Here is a 21,269-nt window from a genome sequence, read left to right as displayed (position 1 = left end):
GAAAGATTCATTGTTGATGGGATGTGCAGAGAAGAAAATCTGTCATGCTTATATTTAATTTCCCAACACAACAAACCATTCAGTTTAAACTCAACTGTTGAATGGATTATATGACAATCCATTACAGTCTGTGATGTTCTGTCCTCAAGTCACAAAATAAGTACTTTTCTCTGGCACGAGACAGTAATCAAAAATGAAACACTAAAGCTCATTCTAGTACTAGAGTTTAGTCACCGTTGTTGGGATGTATGTTTATGAAATGACTCTACATTTATGTTTTCACCAAGCTTGTGCGCAGAAATGTACATTACACAGTGTATTGTACATTTGGCAATAAGCAGGACAACAAACTAAATGAAAAGATATGGAAAAGTAATTACCCAATTCAGCTTAAGTGAAATGACAAAATGGAGTTCACACAGTGCTAACACGCACTAAATCTACTGTCTTTTTATTGTACTACACTAGAGCTGACCTCGTTGACGTCTCCGCTCAGCTGATTCTGTTGCATACATTCGGAAAATAAGATAAAAAACAGATGAAGATTTTTGCTTAACAAAAGAATAAGTCCGAAATTTCTGGTATTAGACATATTATTTGACTTTTCTCTTGCCTTGTACAGTGAGCTCAGCAGTTGATTGGCTGTCTTTTGTCTTGCAGCTATATTTGCCAGCATCACTCTCCTCTACATTGTTGATGATCAGTTTAGTGAGACGTCCCTCCTGCTTCATCTCATACTTCTCTCCAGGCTTAAGGATCGCTCTGCCTTTCCGCCAGTCCACTGGAGCTCCAGGTTTGGAGAGCTCACAGATGAAAACTCCACTGTCTCCTTCCTTCACCTCCATGCTCTGGATCTCTCGTTTGAATGACACAGGAAGTGCTGTGAGGGTTTATTAGAATAAACTCAAAATTATTAACTCATAGACTGGCAACCTGACGTATCCACTAACTGAAAGGGACACCTACATTTGTCTGCTTCTGGTCTCCTCAAAGCGATTAAAACATCTCACAATTTAATATCAGGTATGGGATATGGAATTTTAACTCTATTATGAAGTGTGATTATACATCTAAATCCAATGTGATCTGTAGATATATATTGCTACACAATGAACAACTTAAGTATAAAGGTATACTAAAACTGCTGAGTGGGACTTCTCAACGATCAGGGGTTACAACTTACATCTATATTAACATTTACAAGGACAGAAAATTAAATTCATTGGTTTAAATGTAATGCACAGCGAACATGGGACACAGGTATGTCATTTATTTGACTGATGTGGACATTTCCAACTTACGTTTCACTTTGACTTCAGCTGTGGTTTTTTCATCTCCTGTGACACAGCTATATTTCCCAGCATCCTCAGGTTGCAAATTGAAAATGGTCATCTGAGCTGTCTTTCCTGCTTGCTCCATCTTGTATTTTTCTCGAAATATCTCTTCAGTCAGCAACTGACCAGCTCTCTGCCACTGAACTGGGACTCCCTTCTTTGACAGCTCACAGTGTAATGTCACACTCTTCCCCTCCTCAGCTTCCTGGCTCTTCAGGCTAACTTTAAATGTGGCAGGAACCGCTATAGACACGGAAACAGTTACTATTTACACATACACAGAAGAATACAGGCTAAAACATTTAAGAATCACTGTACAGGCAACTTTGTAAATTTCCAAAATAGGGTAAATAAGGAAAGAAAAAAAAGAGTATGCAAACATTCAACATACAAATAACTTTAATGGTTGCCTTAGTCCTCTGCTCTCTGCACACACAGGTGTAGACTCCACTATTCTCTGGATCAGCATCTCTGATGATCAATTCCAGGTTGGTGTCCCTCTGCTTAATCTGGTACTTCTCTCCATTCTCCAACAGATCTCCTCCAAGCCTCCACTCAACTGGGACGCCAGGTTTAGATACCTCACAATACAATGTGATGTTGTGGCCCTCTTCCACTTGGAGGTTCTTCAGCTTTTGCTTGAAAGTGATGGGAAGAGCTGACAGAGGAAGTGGGGTCATGAGAAGATAAGAGGAGTCACAGGGATTGACAGGAAGAATTTTAATACTATAGGGAAATTTGAGTGAGCCTGATATTTTGCACTATAGTGTAATTTTGTAGCCGACCTACTTGTTTGGTAAAGGAAACATCGCTTGTGTTTGGATTTTATACTTAAATTTAAATTGATGTCTCTTAATTAATTACAAAAGCAGCTTTGACCACACGGGGCACCAAATTGTCACACACCAAAAGTTCCTCACAGGAGGTTTAAATAACTTAAAACAATCACTCACCATTTACGGTCAGTGTTGCAGTGGTCTCTATGTTTTCACAGATGCATGTGTAGATATCGCTGTCCTCAAGTGTCACATCATAGATCCTCAGTTCGATCAGCATGTCTCTCTGCCTCAGTTGATACTTTTCTCCATTTCTTATTAGTTCATTCCCTGACTTCCTCCACTCCACACTTTGACCAGGTTTGGACAGCTCGCAGCGTAAAGTCGCTGTGTTGCCCTCCTCAATTTGCATGTTCCTCAGCTTCTGCTTGAAGGTGACTGGAAGAGCTGGTGGTGAGATAAGTAATTATAGAGAATCATTGACTATATTTTTCATTTTGAATACTCAAAACTGCTGCCGTCAACCTACCAGTGATCTTGACAGTGGAAGATGTCATCTGATCAGCACACACACAGCTGTAGATCCCACTGTCCTCAGGCAAAGGCTTCCATATCAGAAGCTCCTGGGTGGTCTCTCTTTTCTTTATCTGGTGCTTTACCCCATTCTTCAACAGCTCTTGTCCCTTCCTCCATTCTACTGGAAGTCCAGGTTTGGACAGTTCACAGCGCAATATGACATTGACTCCCTCCTCTGCTTGCATGTTCTTCAAAAGCTGTATGAATGTAATGGGAACAGCTGGAAAACAAAAGGCAATCATTTTTTTTAATAAATAGTGCTTAGAGCAATGTGAAATGGGAGATTCATTCACACGACTGGTTTAAATATTGATGTGCCATGAATAAAAACTATGCTAGCTAATTTGCAGCACCATACAGGAGCTACAGAACAATAATTGCTTTAAGTATGCAGATCTGAGAGTAGAATGAGGGATTATTTTCTGTTTGTCCTAGTTTAAAGGTGTTTGTGACTGCCTCTGTTTGCTGCTGTTCATGACAAGTGGCTAAATGTGATTGAATACCAACAACAAATCTGTGACAGTTCAGTGTGAATCCCAAATATGTGTTGACATTAAAGAGCATAAAAGTGACTCTGGTAAATGAGGTATGAAAAAATGCACATAAAGGTACGGAAAAGTTAAGAGACATACCGTGTACTTTGAGGCTTGCTGTTGTGCGGTGATCCCTGCACTGACAAGAATATTCTCCTGAGTCCACAGGCTTCACAGCTTTGATTGTTAGGGAATTTATGGTCTTTCTCTGTTTCATCATGAACTTGTCTCCAGCCCTGATGCTCTCAAAACCTCTCCACCAGTGGAACTGCACCCCAGGCAGAGAGTATTCACAAGTCAGTATCACTGTCTCCCCCTCTTTGGCATCCATGGCCTTTAGAGGCTGGGTGAACTCTGCTGGGATGGCTAAAAACAGACAATGAAGATGAGAAACATAAGTCACAAAACAAGCAATAAAAAGCAGAATTGTGTGTTTTCATATATTGATGACATCCTTTACACTTTTGATATTTGTCAGTATTAAGTATTAAATACTTTCCATACCTTTGACAGTTACAACAGCCCTGGTTGTAACAGAGCCTGCACTGCACTCATACACTCCAGCATCATTATTGCAGACCTCCCGAATCGTCAGTCGGGCCTCGCAGACAGAACGAGTGGCAAAATACCTGGAGGAATTCCACATCAGACAGCCATCTTTGTACCACAGGATGTGACACGGCTTGGAGGTCACACAAGACAAAACCAAACCACCTCCTTCAATAGCTTCACAGTCTTCCAGTGCTTTAATGATGGTGGGACGCCTCTCTGGAAGAATAAAAGATGTGAATCCAAAATTAAATTAAATGTGACCAAAAAATTCCAGAACTCTCCGGAAAATGAAAGCCTCACCTCGAACCAGCAGCGAAGCATACGATCTCTTGTCCCCTGCAGCAAACGAAATAGTGCCGGTGTCTTTGCGGGCAAGCTGTCTAAATGTGAGGCTGTGGTAGCCTCCAGGCAGCATCTGGATCTCATTGAGCTCATTGGTGTACAACAGGGTCTCGTCCAGGTACCACTTTATCCCAATGTAGTCACTTGGACAAATTCGACACCTGAATGTGACAGTGTCGCCCTCTAGGCACTCAACATCCTCCAGCTCATCCAAGATCAACACCTTCTGCCCTGAAGCAAAATGGAAAACATGGAAAAGATAGATACAAAATCCCATAATCCTTATAAAGATTAAGTCAAGAAGAATTAATAAACATCTTTATTAGTTCAAAAGTTTTGCATCTTCATTAACTTAAGCATCATTGTTTGAGGTCATTTTGGAAAAAAATGTAGCCTAGCATTAGTGGCCATGGTTAGTATGCAAGGTTTTGGTGATGTGATAAAATCAAGATACTAATGCCCTAAAGAACAGTGCTTACTCATTGAAGAAACCCCTCATCCTTATAGTCATAAGTTACATAACCTCCACATGGCCCTTACTAGCCACCACACACCATTGCCACCTTCAACAGGAGCCTGGGTATGATGAAGGGGACAAAGGTCACCTGGTCCCACACCACAGAGTCACTAGCCAGGTAGTGACAATGCAGATACTGTCTTAACTCTAGCATTATTGTTTTGGGTCATTTTGGCAAAGAATTATAGCCTAGCTATGCGTAAGTATGCACTATTTTGCTCATTTCAAGTATTTGTGTACTAGTTGTAACTTTTATTAAATAAATGAGTTGAACAATTTAGAGCCTTGAAAAAAATACTTCTATGATTATTTCCTTTTTATTTGGCTATGAGTCAATAACTTCTATTCAGCCATATAATCCATGTGAGATCTTGCATGTGTATTCATTTTGTCATTCTTAAGATTTTAATTTGTAAATCAATGTATCATTTAGTAACCTCAACAATATATTCCTAAATCTCTATTACAACTGAATTGGCAGTTAAACTGTTCAGTATTTGCTCCAGCCACATTGTATTTAACCAAACGTTCTTGGTCCCAGCTGTTTGAAAATGAACACAGTTAAAAACAATGATGCAAAGCCAGTGTTCCCTCCGCTTCGTCCTCACCCTGCACTGTGAGCTGTGCCCGGCTTTGCATGGTGCCAACATCACATATGTAAATGTCTGTGTCTGATTTCTCCAGGCAGGTGATGGTCAGGGACAGCAGGACCCCTTTTTGCCTGATGACATACTTCCTCCCAGACCTCAGCTCCACCATGCCCTTCAGCCAGGTCACGCGTTTGGCTGGCCGTCTAGTCTCACACTCTAGGGTCACTTTACCCTTTTCCTCTGCTTGTGTTTCCCTTAACTCCCGCGCAAACGTGTGCTGGAGGTCTGTAAGGGAAAAGGAAGTCGGGAAATGTTGTCAAGTTTTACATTTAGTAATGCAGTGGAAGATCAGCATTGGCAAAACATGACAAAAAATAGAAGGCAGCACTAATTTACACAACACTCTACAGTCAAAACACAATACATTGTGCAATTCACAGCTGAATAGTTAAATAACTATTTTTGGAAGCCCTCACCTACCTCTGACCTCCAGCTTTGCTCGTGAAGCCACACCTTCAGCCTCACAGCAGTACTCTCCAGAGTCTCTGATTGTGGTGTTCTTGATCAACAATCGTGCCAGGTTTTTCTCCACACTTATCTCATACTTAGGACTCTGCCTGATCAAATGGCCGTTTTTCAGCCAACGGATCGTAACATCTGGTTTGGTGATCTCACAGCTCAGCTCTGCGTCTTCGCCCGGCACCGCCTTGACATTCAACAGTTCCCTGAAGATATGTACCGGCTTCTCTACAAACAGGAACATCACATTAAGTCATATTTAGACTTACACTATATGCACAAATACATATGCAAGAAAAGCATGTTTTGAAATGAAACTGCTTATCATTTCACCCGAGTTACCTTTGACAAACAGCATAGTCCTACAGCTAAGATCTTTCAAGGTGAAGATCACGTCTCCAGCGTCAGTCAAAACAGCATCTCTTATGGTCAACCGATACTTGCGGCCATTGTTGATAACCTGGATACGGCTATTTGTGACCACGGCCTCGCCATTGATGACCCAGGAAGGCTCATCATCGAGATCATGAGAGAGTTGACAGTCAAAAGTACAGCTTTCACCCTCCAGGACAGATGTTGTCTTCATACGCTGAATTATCGTGATGTGTAAGTCTGCAAACAAATATTCCATAATGTTACTACAGCTTGTCGAGGGTCGCTCCAAATACCAAACTTTTCCAACCCACTCACCATGTACAGTTACTTTCGCCTTAGTCTGGCTGGTGCCCAAATCGCAGGTGTACTGTCCAGCATCATCCTTGCTCAGGGAATGAATTATCAGCGCCATGGATTTCCCAAACTGGAGTAATTCATGTTTATCATCCGCAGTCAGGACCATATCATCCTTCCTCCAAACAGGGGTCACAGTCTCTTTTGAAATTTCACACTGCAGACACACTTCTCCTTGCTCCTCTCCTGATACATCCTCCAAAGACCTCAGGAACACCACTGGGCGCTCTGGAGTCAAATTTACAATTCAAAGGATGAATTTCTCTCAGAAGTAAACAAATAGAATTAGTGGAAGTAGAAGAAACTCCAATCTTATATGTTAATAATTCTCCAGGCTGACCTTTGACATTTAAGGTGGTTGTCTCAGAGAGCAGGCCTGCTTTGAAGGTGACCCTGCTGTGCTGTGGCCGCAGCTTCTTGATTATGAGGCTGTGCATAGTGCCCATGTGCTGGATCCGGTTTATTGCGTTAGAATAGAGGCGAATGTTGTTGACCAGCCACTCGACGTTGGCTACCACATAGTTGAGCTCACATGAGAATGTGGCAATGCCATCCTCCTCAATTTCCACGGGTTCAAGGTGTTTCACCAACTTCAGGGTTTTTACTGTTGTAAAAAAAGGAAGTTCATTTTCCAAATAAATGAATTTATTGTAATAAAATTTAATACAGAAAGGTTTCCAACACAACTTCTCAATATCAATGGTGAACTCACCTTCTACATTAACATGTGCTGTACTTTGTGAACCTCCTGCCACGCAGCGGTACTGTCCTGCATCCATCCCTGTCAAGCCATGAATGGTCAGCTCTGCTCGCTTCCCTTCTCTCCTCATGCTGTACTTGTTGGAGGTCTTCAGAGCTGTGCGACCTTTAAACCAACGCACCACCCTGGGAGAGGGAGCGAACCTACAGCTCAGAGTCACTGAGCTGTTCTCCTTCACCTCTACATTGTCCAAGTGTTGGGTAACCTGAAGTGGACGCTCTAGGTGGCAGAGAGGTAAAGCAAATTTATGAGACACTTGTTATAAGTAATATATTCATTCACTTACAAACCTTTCCCTTTGAAGTACCACACACAGAATATATGACTTTTAAGCATATATGTCCAGAAATGTTGGCAGTCTGTTGCTGGGCTCACACAGTCATTTACAGCCCTGACACAGCTTTTAGGGATGCTCTTTTAAGATCCAAATGCAATCTAACTGCAAAGTGGCTTTCAAAAGTTAGAAAAATATTGCTGTACTGACATACCACCCATCCAGGATACACATAGATAGAGCTTGGCCCCAATAATATGGAAGCTTTTGCCACATAAAGTTGATATGAGAGCCTTTAAATACTTTTTCAAGTCAGTGACATATGTTATCTTACTCACAACAGCAACATTTTATTTTAAATCTCCTATTGGGAATTAATAAAGAGAACACAAACATTAAACAGATGTCTGATAACAAACTGTAATTTACATTTATGCAGCTACAAGTGTTTGTTAAAGCTCCTGTTAGGAACTTTCTGGTTTTTTCAAAGTTGGTGCTCCCTGTGGATATAGTACATCTTGTCTCTTTGCTGATCGTGTACATAGCTTTTTAAGTAGTGTTATTTTCTTTCTTTTTTTTTTTTAACAAAAATATCACCCTGCTGTCTTTTACCAGTCATCTGTATCACTCGTCATGAATCCTTGCAGTGCTAAAAGTCAATAAAGGCTGTTTTGGCAGCATGAGGTTAATCACTTCATCTGACACCTCCCCTACAGAATTAAGCTTAACAAAAACCACATTCTGTTCTTCTGTTTTCTGAGGTTTTATTCTACAGGATTTTTTTTCTATTCTCAGACCAGGTTTAGTTAACTCACCCTTGACAACAAGCTGAGCAGTGGAACGACTCTTGCCAGCTACAAAGAGCACAGGGCCAGACATGGAGCTTTCTGTGGAGGTGAGCAGGAGGCTGTGGAGGGTGCCTTCCCTGTCAATGTTCACTGCTCCGCTGGGTTCCAACACTTCACCATTCAGGGTCCAGCGAGGGGGCCTTCCTGATTTCAGGCTGGTCTCCACTTGGAACAGAGCTGGCTCCGGCTCCATCACCTCCACTGAGCTCATTCCCCGCACTATTTTGATAGCCTGCTCTGCATGAACAGCAATAATACACATAATACACCTACCAGTACTGAAAAAGCTCACCTCTTTCAAACATTACAGAAGAACACTCTTGGTTGACATTGAGACCGATATGATGACAGTGACAGCATCTTACCCTCCACAAGAAGCTGACAGGAGGTCGTGTCATCTCCTGCATCACAGGTGTAGGTGTCCTCGTCTGAGGAGCAGACGTTGTCAATGGTGAGCTGCCTGTAGACATCCTGGCTGATCAGCTGGTACTTCTTACTGGGCAGGAGTTCCTTCCTGTTCTTGTACCACCTGACCTGAGCATTTGGCCGTGACACCTGGCACTCAAGCAGACCTCTGTGGCGATACATGGCTATCTTGACCCTCAGAGGACGCAGTATTTGGACTGGGAGCTCTGTAGGAGGGGGAAAATTAGTTTAATACCCAAGTGGTTTGATGACTTGAATATCATAGGTCCATTTGAAATTGGACATAACCTTTATTGTGACTCACCTTGTACTGTGAGAGTTGCATAGGATGAGACACGCTCTGCAGTGAATCTGATCTCTCCGGCATGCGCTGGCCTGACTGACTTGAACATCAGGGTGTGAGATTTACCTGCAAAAAAATCCTTTGTTTTATGTATTGAATTTAGAAAGCTTTAAAATGTCCTCTTTATACGTTTTCACCTGCTGCACTATGACCCGTCAAAAAAAAGGGGCTTCTTGGCAAAGTTGAGTGTACTATGATGCAAGTAGATTTGGGTATTTATACTCTGTATGCTGTAGTTTCTGTAAAGCCAATGTGGTTAGTTTCTTACCTTGATGTCTTATTTTGATGTTGTCCCCAGGTCGAATTCGGCAGTCATCTCTGTACCACCGACCATCCAAGTCTACCTGGTTGACCTCACACAGGAAGTTCACAAGCTGACGCTCCACTGTGTCGACATCCTCCAGCTCCTTCACTATGTGGATGTCCCTTGCTGACAGAAGGAAACCAAACAATTACTTTAAACTTAAATAAAGCAACCTAAGAAAACGTATATTCAATTTTCCCTATTCAATAGTCCCATGAAGACATTCTCACAAGAATTTGAGTTTTTTGTCATTCCTTAAGTTGATAAGGCAGTGTATGTCTAAGTGTATGAGGCCATTTTTGGATTTAAGTGATTTGAGATTAATGTTCACATCAGCATACTAAGAATACCAACATGTTGATGTTTTCCATGTTCACCAATAAGCTTAGGGCAAAAGCATGCTAACATTTATCAGTTTTACACAAAAAACTGTCATGATTGGCTCACGTTATGTTTTTTTTTCCCTTGTTTTGTTGCCAAGTTGTAGTTCTTGTTTTATTTTGTAATTTGTTCCCCTGTGTTCCATTTTACTTCCTGCCCGTGTGTGTTTTCCTCCTCGATTGGCCTTGTCAATTTCACCTGTCTTGTCTGTCACATGTGGTTTTGATAACAACGTGTCTAATTTGTCTCTGTGTTTCTTCCCTACTGTGTCAATTTGGAATATGTCAAAACCTTCCTTGTGTCTCTAAGCGACTAGTGTGGATTTCTCTGTGAAATTTTGTTTTTTTTCCCAGTGTATGGATTTTATGTTGGATATTATTTGAGTTTGGGACACCCCAAAGAGTATGCTTTTTAGCCTTCTGCATTTTTGTTTGAATAAATATGTTTTGGTTTTCTTCACGTCTGTCTTCCTCTTTGTTATTGTTTTTAAACACTGTCACACAAACATGGAATTCAAATATTTATCCTCTACGAACAATAATTACCTGGGCACAATTTCACAGCACTAACAGCTATTTTGTGTTCCATGCTCACCAATTTAGCATAGTGTATTAGCGTGCTAACATTTGTTAGATTGATGAAATAGATGAAATATATAAAAAATATCACAATTTATTCTCTGAAAACCTGGACAGAATTTAGAAGCAATTGGGGCGCTGGTGGCGCAGTGGTTAGAGCGCGTGCCCCATGTATAGAGGCTGTAGTCCTCCAAGCGGGCGGCAAGGTTTGAATCCGGACTGTGGCTTCTTTCCCGCATGTCATTCTCTACTCTCTTTTGTACTGATTTCCGACTCTATCCACTGTCTTATCTCTACAATAAAGGAACAAAATGCCCCATAAAAAATACAAATAAATAAGAAGCACTTTTTGATAGTCGTTGAGATATTTCAATAAGAAAATTAAGAATGTTAACTTGTATAGATCACACAGATTCATCAGTGACCATGAATACAAACATATTCTAGTGTGGAGTGTTTGTGGCCCAAACACATGACCAACTGTCAAACAAGTATAAATGTTGGCCATAGAAGTAGTGCTCTTTTTTACTTTCTTACCTCTGACAGTAAGTCTGCCTGAGGTCTGGATGCCGTTGGCCTCAAAAGAGAACAGGCCTGCGTCTGCCAGAGCCACCCTCTTCAGTATGAGCGAGTGTTTCTTCCCGTGTGTGCTGATTCGGCAGTTAGGCTTGGACTTCAGCTGCATCCCATCTCTGGTCCACACACCCTCGATGTAGGACAGGTTCAGGGTCACCTCAAAGGGACAGCTTTCACATTCACACACCTCTACATCCTCCAAGCCCTTCACCACCTGCAGACGGTTCTCTAGCACACAGTAAAACAGACATTATTAGAGAATCAAGAGGTCTTTTCTATTTCAAATACTACCCTAAACATTACAAACTTTTGTAAGTCGAGAACTTACTTGCAGCAGCAACTATTCCTCCAGGTATACTCTCCCCCATGGCTCCAGCTCTTCTCTCAGTTTTATTTAGGGTTGTTGTTGCTTAATACTGCAATTATCACAGAAAGACTACAACTATAATGAGCAAAATATAAAAGGTAATGGTCTGGCACATAAGATAGTTAAGAAATGTAATTGATTATATTCAAAAGCACTGGTTCCAAACCTAGGGTCCGGACCCCCTAGGGGGTTTGCGAGGCTCTGTCTGCAGGTTTTAAAAATTAGATTTGCACATAACAAATATAATAATATTAAAATATTACTGGGAAATGTAGCCTATACAAAGGTCTTTTGGTAAGAACAAGTGTGTTGGAATATTCTGACAGGATTTTATCAGTGAAAACTATTAAAATTTAAGTTTATTTTTAATAGTTTTCATGTTAGTCCCGGGGCTGGGACTCAACTTTTCAGATACTAGGAGGGGAGGGCTCCAAGAAAAAAAGACTGGGAACACAGCTCTAAAGGATATTCCCATTTAGCCATCATCTTCCACAAAATCATTCACACTTCATGAACTCGCAGTGCTTCTGCGCTTCTTTCAGGTGCATCGATAGTGTTCCATAAATAACTCGTTGCAGTACATGCCCTGTGCTTGTTTTGTACGATTTGTGCAAAAATATATTCCTCTCAGGCAAATTAAGATACAAACCATCGCTTCAAAAATGGTAACATTGGGAAAATGGATACACATGGCATCAAGCTCATACGGTTGATCCCTGTGATGGCATGCCAGTCCTCCACAGTAATGAAGAGCAGAGTAATCTCTGTCACCTCACTTGCCTGAGCTCAGCAGCACCAATATAGACTCAGCTGTGATGCCAGCTTCATCAAGCTGCATGCACTGAACTGAGAGGAAGGGGTAGCTATAAAAGACAGATCAGAACTGCCAATTACTAAACTGATTGATATGATATTTGAGATCTTGAAATGCTTTTCAAAAGCTGGCTCCTCCCACTATTATTAAAGGCATTAGGTTGTTTGAGTGAGGAGGGTCATTGAAGCTCCTATTGCCCACCAGCTTCAATTTCTTAGCGTGTCATACAACAACACTGAATTTGCGAATCATTATCTAAATGACGTATACTTGAGATCCTCTCCAACATGACTTGTAAAAACAAATAATAGTAATAAAAGAATACTTTTTTAAATCTATTGAAAAAAGTGAAAGAAGTGCGAGACAAATATAGGAAACTCAATAATACTTTGACCTTTTATGAAACTAACATGTAGCCTATCATTAAAAAAAAAATGCAAAGACATGACGAGTAAAAACACCAAAATATCACAAGAACACAACTCAACACAAACCAGATCACATGCAGCGATGCACCTACCTTCAAATGACACAGGTATTTCCTTTTTTTAAAAATCCTTCCATGCCCTTTTGTTTCATCGATAGCAAAGACACGACACCTTGACCGGGACAAAAAGGTTGATAAAAAAATCCACCATAGCAATCAGATCTGTCCGGGGTCTTGTCTTGTTTCTCACAAAGCCTTTCAGATTAACAACAAACATTTAGCCAAAGGAGAGCATTCCCAAGTTTCGCCCAGTCCCCAAAGCAGACAGCCTATGGTGCTTTCCCTTTTTTTTTCTCACTTTGATTGAGGGTAGAGCTGAACAGCTGACATATCTCTCCCCACATACTAACCTCCAAAATAGCCTTCTGTCAGTATGAGCACAAAGATAGCTATGGCTTTAATGATGAGAGGCAACTCATGCACAGCATCAATGGAGCAATCAGAAACAATCAAAATGTATACAATAGGCTCAGTGTGTTTGATGGTTTTCTGCTGTGAATGACTGAGGGAGAGACACGCTTAGTGCCAATGACATGATAGCATGCGTTACCTATATGAAACATGAGGATGTGGACGTCATAAACACAATTATATTTACTTGCAGGTTGCTTGGGCAGCTATAGCAGACCCCTTTTACTAAAACAAGTGGTACAAGACAGTCATAGAGGATTTATTTTGCATTATTTGGCTGATGTATTTAATCACATGCTCTTTACCATATCTTCTGTGTCCTAAATCTTAGTTTAAAGAGATCAAACATCTCCAAAGGGAGTTTCCAACACTGCTTCACTTAAAAGGTCACTAAATATTAATCATCATATCCCATTCCCTTGACATCAGAGTAAGTCTGCTACCGATGATGGCTGAGCTCTCCATACAAGGGGCCCAGACGTCAACAGAGAAAAACCAAGAAAACATTAAGAGTATGCTGCAAACACATGAGGCAGATTATAATTGAACATAGCAGAAGAATGCAAGTGCATCTTCCTCAAGCTCTACATACAAAATATTATTCACACAAAAAATGTTCTTTGTGTTCCCCTAAGTTTGACAGACAGCTCCATGTGCCACTAAAACTTGAAACTGAAACTTGACAGGATAATCTCTGTGCAGCTCTGATGAGACACAAAAAACAAGTTGTCGTCACTGAGAGGGGAATGACGGCTCATTCATTACAAAGCTTTTCACAGTGTTCATGGACGTTTGAGAGAACGAAGGATTCCAATTAGTTACACATGAAGACTTTTTGCGTATGTATGCCCCAACAGAGTTTTTTACAGAAAATGTAATATTGACCCTACTGTTAACTGATGTACAATTTCTGACATTGTTTGTTTTTTGCTTGTCATTATGGTGATGTAAATTTGTGTACATGTAACACAAACTTGCCAAGGGACTAAAGGTGGAAATAAATTAATTATCTGGCATATTTAAATGTTTATGTTCATTGATGTGAACTGTCCCATTTTAAATAAATACGTAAAATAAACAAACGTCCACAGTAAAGACGGTCAGCAGATCAACCTGATATCTTGAAATGCAGGACTTAACATTGCATCCAATTGATACTGCACAAAGGCTAAAAATAGATCGATGTTAAGGCATTGTGAGGATGTGTTGAGTGAATTTAGAACTCGACAAAACAGCTGAACACTCCACTTAAGCCTCTGGATCCTGGTTTGGAAACGCTCCCCCTCACGGGTCAGATTTCCTTTGGTTGAGACTCTCTACACCTGAGAGCAGTCAATAAAGAGGAATTTAAAAAAGGTCAACATACATGTTTTTTCAAAAACATGAAGATAGTATTCATCTGTTTTTGAGCACAGACTAAATAGCCACTAGCTCATTATGTTGTGTGAAAAATGATAATGATTATTTGTTATGGCATAGTGTCAGCAAAATTCCAAATGTTGAAATAAATAAAGAAATGTTGTAGCAAGTCAGCCATACAGTAAACAGTAGAACAATATTAGATAGACTTGAGTAAATTCCACCTAGTGACTAGGCTTAGCATGTCTAATTACAGCTCGACCTTGAGTCTAAATATTATAGCCAAAGGAGTCTGTTCATCAGATCCAGGCCACTGTTTGAAAGGATTCTTCTAGTGAGTCCTTCCCAACATAAAATCATTCACAAACAGTTCAGTAGTTTTTTACAAGGTATAAAGTACAGGGTGTGCTTTATGATTTTATCTGTGAACAAAGTAAGATTGTGTCCTACTTGGAACTCCTTTTACCATGGTCACAAGACAGGACTTAGCACCTTCTGTTATAGACCACACAAAATCCTGTTTGACGCTTTGGAGCTGTGGCCTTCTGCCAAAACAAGTTTTAACGATCGCTCGCTGATGTTTTTAACAGGATTTGTCATTATATTTTCTAACATCAGGCTTTGCATCTTTAAATACGTACCCTTCAGGGCTAACTATCAGAGACAAAGACACACCAATCATAACACAATCATAAGACTGCTATTGGTTTAATATTCATTTATTTATTTTCTAGGGGGTAATTAGGAAAGTCACCAGGAGGCAATTCACATACAATCTTCAATACATATCTAACACCATGTACATTTTATAAAAACATGAAGATAAACTTTATTTTTTTCCTTTCTTCTTTGCATCTTTGCCTTTAACTGGGGCCTCCTCTTCATTTCCTGTGGCAGCTTTAATCCTCTTCTTCCCCAAGGGGGTCTTTGCATACCAGTTCTTTAAAAGTCAGAGAAAAAAAATCAACAACTGAAGCGTGAACCTTCAAAGTTATGCAACTATAATTCAAAGTCTAACAATGAAATTGGTAACTTGATCATACAAAGGCAATGGAAACATAAAAACTGGTTATTTCCTCTCTACCTTGAGGGCCTCTTCTTCTTCCTGAAACACAGGGTCAATCTTTGCTAACGGAGCAACGAACTCGGCAGCAGTCAGCGGTCTGTTTGCCTGCTGTAGGATGCGACGCTTAGTGACCACACTTTGTATCACCTTGACCATGTGACCCGGTGTGTAGCCATCAGAAATCTTTGCAAGAGAGCTGAGGTCAAGAGCCTTGGTTATCACGCCTCCCTGCTTTTTGATCAGCTGCTTCAACAAGACTGAAAACAGACAGAGTCAGAATTCAGTATTAAATATAATTAAATAATAAATCATATATTATATAATCTAAAAAAATAAAACCAAATATCAAAGATTTCATCATTAGTATGAACAACATAAAAATGGTTTCTCAATATGTCGTTTCTTACTGTGTCTTGAGCCGTAGTCTGGTCTCGGGATCAGGATAATCTTGCTGTACATTTTACACAGTGACTTGATATCTGCAGCTTGCGGGTCTTTTGATGTTCCAATTATCAGAACACGATCCTCCCCTTTGATTAGCTTTAGAGACTTTGGCAAGTCTTTCTTCAAGCGTTTTGGCTCTAACTGTGAACACATGCAAAGAGATCTCAATTTTTCCTGAAGTATTTGGACAAAATGTGAATGTTATTAAGCTTTTGTCTTGCTTGGCAGTACCTCTTTTTCTTCTTTGGGAACTTTCTTGTAGAACATTTTTTCTGCATCTTCAATCCATATTACAGAAGGTTGCAGCAATCTCGCAACCTGTGTGAAGATGTGTACGTGCTTTCTGGTTGAGCCAAATAATTAGCGTGAGGCACTTCCTTAGATTTCTTTATGTTGCACCAAGTTAATGACAAAATAATGATCTTCACTAACACCACTTGGTACATAATCTTGGAGTGAGAATATTCACGGATTTTTAACAAAGAAGAATAAATCGTAAAAGGAGAGTAAGAGTTAGGATATAGGTCGGTTTAGGTTTTCTATAATGTTTGTTATAGAGTATTATGATTTTTATTTGAAAGCAGTTATAAAATAATTTTGGATTAACCAGTTTCATTATAAAGTTGGTAAAATGTCATTGTGTTACCTTGAACACCATGTGGAGCATCATAGCGAGGCCATTCTTGCCTGGGTACTTTCCCGCTGTGTTCAGAGGAGACAGATCAAACAGGTTTGCACCAGTCTCTTGGCAGATGGCATGGATCAACATCTTCTTCCCTACACCTGCCGGCCCTGCCAATAGGATGGCCTTAATCAGAGGAGCCTTCTCATGCACCACCTGAGAGCCTGCAAACAACACACAGCTTACAGGTCAGACCACACATAATTTGTGTTGATGAATAAAAATAAATAAAAATGAATTGAAAATGTTCCTACCTAATGGTAAAATTGCATACAGAGCTAAGACCTGCCGAACATCTGACAGTGATGGCATTGGCTCTATGTCATTTTGCCTCAGGGTGGTGCCAAGGTAGCTATAGTCACCTGGGAAGATGAGGGAACAACTATTACACAGAAAGTTATTCATCTGCACTTTTATCAACCCAGCAAACTTAAAAACATATAAATGAATATGCCAATAAGAAATAGATCATTTTGATTTGGTTGTTGTGGTGATCACATGCCAGAAGAGGGCAGCACACCACTATCAAACAGCTCCATGTTACCTTGACTGTTTCAAAAGGCTACATTGTGCAAGCTCTGCTCTGTGTCTACAGGTGGATTGTAGTTAGTATTAAAGTTTGTATTCACAATCATAAGATGACACACACATGTATAATGAATGTATAAGGCTTACCCATGTAATCCTCCAGTCTAACATGATTCGCCTTTTTCATCAAGCCTTGCTCCACCAGCTCCTGACACAGAGACTCAAGAGTCCTAGTAGATGTAGATACATGATTTAATCGCTTTCCTCAGCATTTGCATTGACCAATTAAATCAATATCATGCAACTCAATTTTATACTGAAAATCATTCTCTTTCACAAGAGCATCCTCTGTGCCCTCACCTATCAGCAGTCAAATCTTTCTCCTTTTTTTTCTTCTTCCCACTCTTAGATCCTTTCTTTTTCTGCAGAGGAAAAACATGTCATCTAGACACAGCTCATGGTGTGGTAATTTACTGATCTTTTACTTCTTACCTTGGCATTTCCTTTGGTTTTACCACCCTTGTCTTTATCCACAGCTAGTTTCCATTCGGCCAGCTCTTGCCTCATCTGTTCATCGACCTAAGACAGGCAGAACAGAAAAATGAGTGCAGCTGCAGGTGGTGCTGTTTTCACTTTTTATTGCTGTTATCTGCACCCGACTTTGATGTTAAATTCACTGAATGTGTTGTTGAACATGTTGTGCTCTGGAAGTGTTGTATGCTCAATTCAGCAGCACCTGTAGTCGAATCTCTGCTTCAATATCCGCCCTCTTTAGTTCCTTGATCAGCTCCACCTCATGTCTCTGGTTGAAGTTTTGTAACTCATTGCGGGATTTCCAAAAATCTAAAAATGACAAAGAGTCAGTTTAGGCTTCTTTTAAGTGAATAAGCAACTACTTTAAAGTAGGATATGCTTATACTCTGACAGAAAACTAAATACAAATAGCTATTTTGAATGTTTACATTCAAACAGGATACTTATCGACTAAACTTGGTGTAGAGTTATAACCTAATGTTAGCTCATTTGAATTTAAACACACCTGCAAATGTTTTGTTTCCTACTTCCAAGTCTGACAGAAAAGCTGAAGGTAGCATCTTCAACCCTGCTTCTTCTTCCTTAGATAAGAGTAAAGTCATATTGTTAAAGATTATGTGTAAACAGGTGAAATATAACATTATATATTTTATTTTGTTTAAAAGAAAAGCTGAAAGAACTGAATTATTCTTACTTCCTCCTCATCCTTCCCCTTGTCCTTCTTCCCATCCTTCTTTTCATCCTTCCCTTTCGGTTTGTTGTTGGAATCCTCCTCTTCCTTTGCTGCAATTTCTTCCCTTAACTGAACAAATATGTGCACAACAATGCTTAGTCCATTGTTTGCAAACTACAGAAAAGTTTATGTAAAATAATCATACTTTGGTTCAGGGAGTATTTTACCTGCTGAGGGTCTTTTTCAGCAAAAATGAGAAGTGAGCCTCCATCCTCCTCATCTGGGTAATCTGGAAATGATCCTGTAGCATCACTATTTTAAGTATAAAAAAACCCATTAAGTATAGAACACAGTGAATGACCAAAATTGAATGAGGATATGCTTTAATAAAATCAAAAACACATAATACGTGCCTCTGTATCTGCTTACCGGCATTCAATGAACCACTGTCGGATTTGTTCTTTCATGGTCTTGCTCATGTCATGTGCCTCTAAATCTCTTATTTGGTTTGTGACTGCCACAACAGACTTCAGATAGTCTTCTTCATACTCCTCCTGTTTAGTGCGAGAAAGATCTGCGCTGGCCTGGGCAGCGATTTCTGTAGGGTGAGGCACCTGGTACTTCGGATCCATGACCTATCATGGGTGTGACCAAACATACTTTGTATGTTAAAAATGACTATGTGCAAAATAAGGAACGTTTATAAGAAATCGTCACTTTAATAGATTGAAATATGAACATGTAAAACAGAACAAGGAAATATGGCAGTACAGCTTTCCTGGTTAAGTTTCTGATTTTAACAGAAAGCCAAGACAAAGATGACATGTGGCTTAAAAATATGCTTATTATAAAGCTTTGGTGTTTTTTACAAAAGTTATGGGTGTATTTTACACAGTGAGTGTGAGAGAATTAGCTTTATTAATGATCCCTTTTACTCACCATTCCTAGGAAAATCATTTCTTCCTCCCGATCAATCTTTGCCCTTTTCCTCTGTATGTAGCCTCTCCAAACCTGCAGGTCACATAATTTAGTCTACCAGCAGGAAAAATGACAAAATCAAAACAAAGAGGCAGTAGAAAGTGGGGATAGAGTCATGTCAATGACAAAGAACCTTTTGAATGCAAACAGATGCCAACTCAATTTCAGCGGTTCCAGGGTCCTTGGTTCTGTACATCCTGTTCATGTTTCTGCTTTCTACATTCAACTTTGCTCTCTGGCGTCCTTGGCGGGCCCTCTCCAACACCTGAATGATCTTAATAGCCTCCTCCTGACTCATGTCCTTGGCCATTAGAGGCTATATGGATCATATTGAGACAACATATTTGTAAAAAAAAATGTCTTGTTGGAACTGATTGATTAGATGTAATAAGATAGGAAATAAAACATGTTTTTCCAGTCAAATCTCACACTTTCTTGCTTTTTTTTAAATTAACATTTTTCTACATAACAAATAAAAATATTAAGTGAAATGCCCAAATCAAAAGCAAAAAATCAAGTCACACAACAACAGGCTTTGTGGAACTACTTAACTCACTTCTGGGATTCCAGTGTCCTCCACCATTTTAAGGATTTCTGTCAGCATTGCCTTTCGTTCTTGGAGTTCTTTGTTGCGCTCACTAATGAAATAGCGAGGGATAGGGATTTCAAGGTCTGTCTGGAGTGAAAAAACAGAACCAGCATTATCTCAGTATTAAAGGACTACCCTGATAAGACCTGCTGAGTACATTGGTGTGATTTAAGTCAAGTCATTACAACAACGCAGGTTCATCACATTTTGCTACAACAAAACGCCACTCACAGGTAAAAGCTTTAAGTCATGAAGGACATCATCCATGTAATGGTACTCGGAAAACTCTTTTTCCACCATTTCATTCTTCAGCTCCAACACCCTGCCCATCACACCATCAACAATGGCCCGAATAACTCTTCTCTTCTGGGGATGGACCACTTGGTCATAGACTGTTTCCAGCTGTCTGAAGATTTGAATGTACCGCACATACAGCATGGCTAAGCGCTGGAAGAAAACCACCCTGTCCTTTTCTGGGCGAAGGGGTTCAGCAGGCAGCTCCTCAGTCAGCAGTCGACTTAACTCTAACTGGGCATCTGCCCACAGCTGGTTGTAAGTCCTGGAACAGTGTACACAAGTGATGAGGACAATGGCACCAAAACTAACAATGGGTGAGAGACAGTCAAGTAGAAATATATGATAATTCATGTGTATCAGAGTTACACTAACATTCTGCGAGGTATTAACAACTGCTTAGACATTGCTTGGATTGTTTTAATGGAACCAGCTTACGATGGCTAACAGGCTAAAGTTAAATGTAACCACTAATAACACCATAACCGTAAACTGGACCTTTACTAACTGCGTAAAAGTTTACCTTTGCGACATGTGTCTGTCTTCAGATGGAAACCTCAATGCTGTCTATGTTTTTTTTTTCTTTTTAAAAACAAACAACTAAAACTGGGTCCTAAAACTAAACTAACGCGTTAGCTTATCAAACATGGGGGTCAGCCTTCTTCGTTGACAGTGCCCAGCTCGTTTCTATGGTAACAGTCTTCCGGAAGTGAACTACGTCTATCGCTGGAAATTTGGCCAGGAACCTGTTGCTGTCGATCGTAACCACATCGTAACCTACAGTCTATGATCGTAACACGGAGAACAGAAATTATTAATGCAATAATAATCATAATAATCATAATAATAATCACCATCATCATCAACAACATAATAATATAGCCTAATAATAATCACAATAATGATGATTGGTATTATTATTATTATTGTGGGTGTTATCAAAAACACAATATTCCAAGTGCAATTAATTTTACTTCTGGGACAATAAGTGAGAAACCCCATGGTAAAGTCTTTTCTTTCGATTTGATCCTGTCAGAAAAAAAAAAAAAACGTGTTTCTAAAATAGTGTATGACGGGATAGTCTA

At 39.9% G+C, this 21,269-nt stretch overlaps 2 protein-coding genes across 6 annotated transcripts in view; both read right to left on the bottom strand.

Annotated features, from left to right (window-relative positions):
* The window catches only part of obscna (obscurin, cytoskeletal calmodulin and titin-interacting RhoGEF a), a 43,080-nt gene extending 30,174 nt beyond the window's left edge, over positions 1-12,906 (bottom strand). For 2 of the 4 annotated variants that reach the window (XM_065955865.1, XM_065955867.1), the window contains exons 1-21: positions 12,660-12,904; positions 11,287-11,374; positions 10,920-11,186; positions 9,388-9,549; positions 9,081-9,185; positions 8,716-8,982; positions 8,318-8,587; positions 7,181-7,447; positions 6,809-7,072; positions 6,430-6,696; positions 6,082-6,351; positions 5,701-5,967; positions 5,239-5,505; positions 4,072-4,344; positions 3,724-3,987; positions 3,319-3,585; positions 2,640-2,906; positions 2,288-2,557; positions 1,726-1,992; positions 1,302-1,577; positions 614-880 (exon numbers count right to left, since the gene is read on the bottom strand). In XM_065955865.1, the coding sequence (XP_065811937.1) occupies positions 614-880; positions 1,302-1,577; positions 1,726-1,992; positions 2,288-2,557; positions 2,640-2,906; positions 3,319-3,585; positions 3,724-3,987; positions 4,072-4,344; positions 5,239-5,505; positions 5,701-5,967; positions 6,082-6,351; positions 6,430-6,696; positions 6,809-7,072; positions 7,181-7,447; positions 8,318-8,587; positions 8,716-8,982; positions 9,081-9,185; positions 9,388-9,549; positions 10,920-11,186; positions 11,287-11,326 (4,864 nt within the window). In that variant the 5' untranslated portion in view covers positions 11,327-11,374; positions 12,660-12,904. Of the gene's footprint in view, positions 1-613; positions 881-1,301; positions 1,578-1,725; positions 1,993-2,287; positions 2,558-2,639; positions 2,907-3,318; positions 3,586-3,723; positions 3,988-4,071; positions 4,345-5,238; positions 5,506-5,700; positions 5,968-6,081; positions 6,352-6,429; positions 6,697-6,808; positions 7,073-7,180; positions 7,448-8,317; positions 8,588-8,715; positions 8,983-9,080; positions 9,186-9,387; positions 9,550-10,919; positions 11,187-11,286; positions 11,375-12,659 lie in introns of all 4 variants that reach the window. The other 2 variants (XM_065955868.1, XM_065955866.1) reach the window with 2 other exon arrangements.
* A 2,199-nt stretch (positions 12,907-15,105) lies between these two features.
* Positions 15,106-20,893, bottom strand: zgc:153738 (uncharacterized protein LOC558115 homolog). 2 transcript variants are annotated; one of them, XM_020638998.3, is made up of 19 exons: positions 20,708-20,892; positions 20,122-20,449; positions 19,858-19,977; positions 19,435-19,617; positions 19,263-19,334; positions 18,753-18,958; positions 18,551-18,635; positions 18,345-18,452; positions 18,156-18,231; positions 17,853-17,959; positions 17,609-17,695; positions 17,477-17,538; positions 17,264-17,346; positions 16,843-16,950; positions 16,553-16,752; positions 16,138-16,224; positions 15,870-16,047; positions 15,481-15,719; positions 15,106-15,336 (listed from the first exon to the last, which is right to left on the bottom strand). In XM_020638998.3, exons 1-19 carry the CDS (start codon positions 20,716-20,718, stop codon positions 15,226-15,228), a joined length of 2,451 nt encoding a protein of 816 aa, XP_020494654.2. In that variant the 5' UTR covers positions 20,719-20,892; the 3' UTR covers positions 15,106-15,225. The 2 variants fall into 2 exon arrangements, with proteins under 2 accessions (XP_020494654.2, XP_065812418.1); XM_065956346.1 differs by lacking the exon at positions 16,138-16,224 and having other exon boundaries at positions 20,708-20,893.
* Positions 20,894-21,269: the final 376 nt, after the last annotated feature.

Source organism: Labrus bergylta, chromosome 6, assembly GCF_963930695.1.
Source record: "Labrus bergylta chromosome 6, fLabBer1.1, whole genome shotgun sequence".
Lineage (NCBI taxonomy): Eukaryota > Metazoa > Chordata > Actinopteri > Labriformes > Labridae > Labrus > Labrus bergylta.
This window is presented reverse-complemented; position numbering and strand designations above follow the sequence as displayed.

Excerpts from the sequence above, each read along its gene's own strand:
- zgc:153738 (XM_020638998.3), bottom strand. Across the intron at positions 18,636-18,752 it reads CAGTGGTTCATTGAATGCCG|TGATGCTACAGGATCATTTC; the intron begins GTAAGCAGATAC and ends TACTTAAAATAG. Across the intron at positions 17,696-17,852 it reads AAGCAGAGATTCGACTACAG|GTCGATGAACAGATGAGGCA; the intron begins GTGCTGCTGAAT and ends TGCCTGTCTTAG.